The sequence below is a fragment of the Palaemon carinicauda genome, unplaced genomic scaffold (genome assembly GCF_036898095.1).
Source record: "Palaemon carinicauda isolate YSFRI2023 unplaced genomic scaffold, ASM3689809v2 scaffold2530, whole genome shotgun sequence".
NCBI classification, from domain to species: Eukaryota; Metazoa; Arthropoda; class Malacostraca; order Decapoda; family Palaemonidae; genus Palaemon; species Palaemon carinicauda.
The window spans coordinates 12,501-20,000 of NW_027170173.1; the positions used below are offsets into that span (position 1 = coordinate 12,501).

At 35.3% G+C, this 7,500-nt stretch overlaps 1 protein-coding gene across 1 annotated transcript in view; it reads left to right on the plus strand.

Moving 5' to 3' along the window:
* The window catches only part of LOC137636219 (uncharacterized), a 9,749-nt gene that overhangs the window by 1,148 nt on the left and 1,101 nt on the right, over positions 1-7,500 (plus strand). The window contains exon 2 of the mRNA XM_068368656.1: positions 10-7,231. Coding sequence (XP_068224757.1) covers positions 2,045-6,562 — 4,518 coding nt within the window. The 5' untranslated portion in view covers positions 10-2,044 and the 3' untranslated portion in view covers positions 6,563-7,231. The remainder of the gene's footprint in view (positions 1-9; positions 7,232-7,500) is intronic.

The window sequence follows — 7,500 nt, forward strand, 5'->3', positions numbered from 1 at the left end:
GTTTTTCAGATCCTGAGAGACATGATAGTCATTGGTAGGGGCTTGCTTCATACGGTTGTTTTCCGGTGAAGTAAGTTACTAACTTGAGGGAGGCAGAACAGCAATTAATCGTCTCGGTTGTCTCAACCAGTAATTTTTATCAAAAATATTAATCAAATTAATATAACTGGACTTGGAAAAACTTCTTGCTTCATTTACCTCATTTTATTTGTTTTTTACCTTGCCATTGATAAAATATTGTGCATGGAACCCCTTGGGGGACTTGAGAAGAAATTGCTGCCTGCTGCCCTTCCTTTGGTGTTATTTAGTGTCGGTATCTTTGAGCATATTTTGTTAAAGGTTACATGAAAATCGGTGTTTTAGGCCATAGTTACGTTCGGGACTTGAAGCAGTTAGGTTATTCGTGTTTGACATACGGTGATCTTAAAGTGCCTGTTGAATTTTTTGCATTTCCTGGATTCGGATATAGGAACTTTATACTTAATCCGAAGTTGTTGGACGATTTGTCTGAATATAATCCAGAAGTGACCGTTGTATTTTTGGGTGGAAACGATATAAAGGAGAATGTGGATTTGAATATTGTTAAAGCAGATTGTGAATGTTTTTTTGCTATTTTGAGATTAAGGTTACCAAATTCACTATATGTTGTTGCTCACGTTGAAATTCGCCACTTGAAAAGTACTAATAGACACGGCACCCCTTCTGCAGATTTGTATAAGAAATTAGCTAAAAATTTTAATAAGTGGTTAGACCGTCAACCCTTTAAATATAAAACTTTGTTGATTAACGGTTCGTCAAAACTCGATGACCCTAGCTATTTTAAAGCTGACGGCATTCATTTAAGTAGAGGGGGTTTAGACTGTCTGTTTCAGTGGATTTATAATTGTTTATCAGACATTGTAAAAGCAAATTCCTAATTAAACATGACGTCTGAATTAAAGTTGTTGATCAATTCCCGAAAATATATTCGCAAGTTAGTAACTGAATGTTATAATAAAAGGACTACTTATTGTCAGTTAACTGAATTGGAAAAGAATAAGGTTAAGTCAGAGTTACAAGATCATTTCGAATCGCTTAAGAAGTATAATAGTGAAATTCAAAGGCTCAAATGGTCTGAAGAGGAGGATGAAACATGGCTAAATGCCGAACTTGATTCCTGTGAAAGTTATGTTGTTAAAATTCGGGAATGTACTGCTGAGCTTACACTAAATGTTTCCCCTTCCAATGTTAGTGTTGATACTGCCCGAAGTTTGTTGAAGAGTCCCACTGCTCCGCTTCCAGAATTTCGTAGCCAAGAAGGGGAGGATCTATTGAAGTTTTTTAAAGATTTTGAAGACATAACGTCTATGTTCAAATATTCAGAATATGACAAATTTATTCTGTTAAAGCAGCAAATCAGTGGAAGGGCCTTAGTACTTTTAGAATCATTAGAATCGGACAAGAAGGGTTATGTTCATGCCAAGAAATTACTAACAGAGGCCCTAGCTTCTAAAGACCTCAGAACTTTTAATACCATCAAAAAAATCTCTGAAATCAATATGAAATTAGAAAGTGACCCATTTGAATATATTTCACAGATAAGAAATCTAACTCAAGCTGCTGAAAGTTTGTCTCTGGGCCGTGAGGATTTTTTGAGGCATTTTTCTGGCAGGGCCTAGATAATAGTTTTAAAGTACACTTAACCCAGATTACTAATTCATCAAGGCCAACATTAAAGGAAATCAATGATAATTTCTTTGAGGCCTGTGAAAGATTTAATGAGCAAAGTAAGAGGTCTAATGTAGGAAATAAATTGCATGATATTCATAATCATAGGAAGAATAGTGCAAGTTATGCTGCTAGTGTTAGTTCCCTAAGGAAACCGTCAAATTTCTTTCCTTGTGTCTTGTGTACCACAGAAGGCAAACCCGCCTCGCATCCTATTTATAAATGTGAATTTTTTTCGGATGTTACCACTAAGCTTGACAAAATTCAATCTTTAAATGGGTGTTGTAAGTGTGCAAGCTTGAGTCACACTACTGACAAATGTAACTTTAAATTTAAGATGAAATGTAAGTTTTGTAAAGCATGGCACTTTAGTTTCCTCTGTAAGAATAGTAAAAAATCAGCATCTGCTAATAATAATAGAAAATCTGAATCTCCTAAGACTTCCTCGAAAAAGGATAATAAGAATTCGTCAATGGAATCTAATAATAACGTAGTTATAATGGAGGCTCTTAAAAGTAATTTGGACTGTGATTCCAGCATTCTCCCTACCTTTTCTTGTAGCATCCAAAACAGAAGCATAAGAGCATTGAAGGATGATGGAAGTCAGTTAAATCTGATTAGTGAGGAACTAGCCAATGCTTTGGATTTAAAGGTATTACAAGCCAAGGTTGAATTGAGAATAAATGGTATTAATGTTTCTCAGAAATATGCCTCAAAACTAGTGGAATTTGAAATAATAATTGGTAATGCTATTCACAAAATAGAGGCATTATGTATCCCATCTATTAACATAAAGTTGAAATTAAAAGGTTTGGGCAAAGTGGTTTACGATTTCCAGACGAAAGGGTATGTGTTGGTTGATGAGTTCCTAACGCCTAATAGTGATTGCATTGAGAATATTGATTTGATTTTGGGAACTAAATCAGGATATTGTTTACCACTCACAGAAGTAGTTTTTGGTAGGAATAGCAGGTCTATGTATGCTATGACCCCGTTTGGTGTCCTTCTTAAAAGTGAAATTGACACCTTATTGAAGGATATTCCTTATCTACATCCGTCCTCCTCGGTTATAAATTGTCATCAGTATGTTACTGGTTTGGGTGTAAAGATAGATAAGCCGTTTTCTCTGGATAAGTGTGAAGTTGATTATCCTATTAAGGTTTCAGAATTCAGTGTAATCGATGAAAAAGGCAATGTAATTCGTTCAGAGTTAGATAAAGCCACAGATGATGTGCTTGCCAGTATTTGTAATAAATATATTCACTTGGACAATGAGGTTTATGATTTGGAGAATTCAGAGCTGCATGATCAGCTTGTCAAATATTGTTTGGATCACACTATTCAGAATGAGGAGGGTAGATTAGTTATGCCACTTTTGTGGAATGCAAAAGTATCTCATATGCTTAGTAGAAATTTTCATTTGGCTAAAGTTATTTTGGAATCTAATCTTAAAAAACTAAAGAGAAATCCATCTCATTTACAGTTAATGAATGAAGCCCTAAAAGAACAGGAAAGGGTTGGAATAATAGAAAGGATTCCTAATCTTGACCAGTTTGTCCATGAACACCCAGAACACTCTTTTTTGCCTCATATGGGTGTGTTCAAATTGAATCGTGAAACTACCAAATGTAGAGTTGTGTTTCTATCAAACTTGTGTGAAAGAAACTCAACCAAGGGTCAGACAATAAGTCATAACCAGGCCATACATGCAGGTCCATGCCTAAATCAGAAACTTTCTTCATCATTATTACATTTAAGGTTTGATAAATTGTTAGTATGCTTTGATCTATGTAAGGCCTTTAACCAGATTGCATTAAGTGATGTTGATGCTAATAGACTTTGTTTTTTATGGTATAAAAATGTTGAGAAGAGAGATTTTACCATTGTTGCATATCGGAATGTTAGGTTGAGCTTCGGCTTAAGATGTTCCCCAACTTTGTTGATGCTTGGTCTTTACAAGATTTTGATTTTAGATGCTGAGCATGATGAAAACCAGTTGAAGGAGTTGAAAAGGTGCATTTATTCTTTGTCTTATATGGACAATTGTGCTTTCAGTGCAAATGAAATTGAGAATCTGCACTGGGCATATTCTGTGGTAGGATCTATATTTTCTCCTTATGGTTTTGATTTACAACAGTTCGTTACTAATGACAGGTCCCTACAGGGAGAAATAGATTCCTGCACAGGTTCTGAAACGGTAGAGGTTGTTAAACTTCTTGGTATGCAGTGGAATCGATCACTTGATTGTCTGTTAGCAAATAAATTTCAGTTGAATGGTAAGGCTAAAACTAAGAGGGAAATTTTAAGTACCATTGCCTCTCACTTTGATCTTTTTGGTATTACTGGTCCCATCCTAAATCGAAGCAGATTATTTCTTCATGGTCTTCAGTGTGATAGAAATTTAGGATGGGACGATCAATTATCACCAGAGTTACGTAAAGAATGGCATAATATTGCTAATCAGGCCAATTCTGCTCCTGATATTGCTATTGATAGATTTGTTGGACGTAGGGATGGAAAATTTCATTTGGTTGCTTGCTGTGATAGCTCTAAATTACTATATGGTGTTGTTGTGTACATCATTGATATTGATTCTGTGTCGTCAAGTTTTGTGATGGCAAAAAATCGTATGATAAATAGGCAGTTGGAAAGTAAAAGCATTCCATCTTTGGAGATGCAGGGAGTAGCCTTTGCAACGGAAGTGGCTTTAGATTTGTATAACGAATTAGCTGGACCATTATGCATCAATCCTTTGAATGTTGTTGGCCTTCATGTGTTTTCGGATAGTCAGGTAGCGCTCTCTTGGTTGAATTCGTCTAATAATAAATTATCAAAAATGCAGAAACGGTCAGTTTTTGTGATGAATCGAATTCAGCATGTAGAGAACTTATGTGCAAAACACCCCGTCCATTTTGCTTTTGTTGGAGGGAATGAAAATCCTGCAGATGCCATAACTCGTTGCCTTTCATATCGTAAGTTGATACAAACCAATTTCTATTCTGGTCCTGAATGTTTTAAGGAAAAAGAAACCTTCCTATGTAGTGAAAATGGTAATTTATCATTTATGGTTCCAAATCCTTATGCAGAGTGCAAGCTGGATAATAGTTTAGAAATAGAGGAGTCTGTGTGTACTAGTTCCAATGTTGTGGCCATGTCAGATAATTTTGAATATTTTCTTAAATTTGAAGAATTTTCCAGTTTTGATTTACTTGTATCTATTTATGAGAAAGTTATTCTTTTCGTAGAGAAGTTAAAGGGTCGTTTGAAAGCTAAGGACTCCAATAAATTTGCTCACTTAGAATTAAAGAGCAATAGTATACATGAAAGAGCTTGCAAGTTAGTTATACTACAGGATCAACGGGCACATTTCCCTGAGGTTTTTACATATTTCAGCTGTCCTACTCAAAGAAAAAAAGACATGCCAAACATAGTAGGTCAGCTTAATGTTTACGTTGACAACGATGGTTTGCTTAGAGTACGTAGCAAGTGTGACAAACTCATTCGGAGACATGGTTTTCCTTTGTTGCTGGCTAAAAATAGCCATCTAACTTCCCTGATTGTGCATAACCTGCACAAAAAGCTCAACCATACGGGATGTTACTCTGTTTTGTCAGAAATGAGAAAGCGGTTTTACGTACCGTCCTATTTTTCAGTGGTTAAGAGAAACCTTAGAGAATGTGTTTTTTGTCGTAGGTTTAAGTCAAGAACCATCAGTATTAATCAATCTCCCTACAGGAAATGGAGAGTGTCACCACCTAATGTCCCCTTTAGATATTTATTTATGGATTTCATTGGCCCATTGAGCGTTAAACAACAGGGTAAGAAAGGAAAAATCTATCTACTATGTATCACTTGTATGTGGAGTAGAGCAGTTAATTTGATTATTTGTTTAGATCTTTCTGTTAAAGAATTTCTTAGAGCCTTTCAGATTCATTGTTTCCAGTTTGGAATCCCTGAATATTGTATTAGTGACCTAGGCTCCCAACTAGTCTCTGCCTCTAATATAATTATTGACTACATCAAAGATCATGAGACTCAGTCATATTTTGAACGCAATGGGGTCCAATCTTTAAAGTTTGACCAATTTGTCAAGGGTCATAGTCAGTTAGGTTCGATGGTGGAAGTATGTGTTAAACTTGTTAATAGATTGATCTATGGAGCTATTGGTAAGAATGTCTTGGAATACCATGATTTTGAGTTCTTAATTCAACAAGTCATTCATTTAGTCAATCGTAGGTCAATAGCATTTAAAGAAGCCTTAAGGGATCAGATTGGCGATGACATTCCAGAACCTATCACCCCAGAAAATTTGATTCATGGGTACAATCTGATATCGGTTAATATAATTCCCGAATTGCATGAGGGGAGAGACCCTGACTGGATTCCTGAAAATTATTCTCAATCAAAGTTTAAGCAAGATTACAATCAATTGCAAAAGGTGAGAAACAATTTAGTTAAACTATATCAGGAAGAATTTATTGCTAATCTAATACATCAGGCTGTAGATGTCCCTGATAGATACAAGCCAGTCACTCATAATAAGATCTCACCTGGAGATATTGTACTGCTTAAGGAAAATTTCACTAAGCCAAATGACTACCCGATGGGCGTTGTAAAAGAAATTTTTACAAATACTTTGGGTGAGGTTACTGGTGCCACTATCCTTAAAGGGAAAACCCAAGAACTTGTGAAGAGACATTCGTCAGTCATTATCCCACTTCTCACCCGGAAAGATGAAATTCAGAATAATTCTAAGGTTGATGTACAGGATTCTCAAGTACCCAAGGATACTAGAGTTAAACGCCAGGCTGCTATTGACAGCTCGGAGCGGACTAGAAAAATCTTGGAAGCCTAAAATGATTTGTTTCGGGTGAATAAGAGAATCTTTACTTGTAAATAGTTAGTATATAGAGTATTTGGTTGGGCATTTAACTATCAATAATGTCATGTTATATTTAAATTTTAATATACCTTTGTATATTGAATGTATTAAATATTTTTTTGTAATTTAATGTTTTCAACTTTTCTTGTTTTGGGGATCCTATTTATCATGAATTTCTGGATTCAATTTATTTAGTTTATATAAATAAATTGAATCCCCTCCCCCCAGTGTAGAAAATAATTTATCGTAAACCAAAATTGGAGAAGTTGAAAGTGATTTCTTTTGTTGTTAAATATAATAAATATCAAACCTCTTAAATATTATTCGTAATATTATTTTTGTCATGTTCAATTGTAGAGCGGGGCTGACTTTAGTTCCTCTAAACAATCTTGTTATTAGTGATCTGTCGCCTAGTATTGTTTTGAAGGTGAACTGCTTGTTTACGCTGTTGTCCGAGAGCTGGAAGTTTTTGTCAAGGCGATCGGAGTTTCCAAGTCAGTTCTCCGACAAATTCCTTCTTGTATGTTGGACGTTTTTACAACTCTCGGTCATGGAAGGATAAACCCCTAGTGATACTGACACTATGCCACTTTGGGGGGCAGCAGGAGCAACAGTAATTCAGTGAACGGCAGGAGTATTGAGGTGAGTCAGCCTTTTCACATCTGAACATGAGTTGATTTGATACCCTAGCCATAATGATTTAATACATTGGATTAAATTAGTTCCCTTCTCAAGACCTTGTTAAAAATAAATCTCAGGATCAAAAGAAATTACTATTTTTCCAATTTTGTTTTCGGTTTTCTTTTTTATAGCGTTAAAAGTTATGTTTTTTACAGTGGATTACCACTTTTATTGAAAATTCATTAATTGTTATTCGTGGATTACCACATTAGGCTATTAGCCATTAAGTT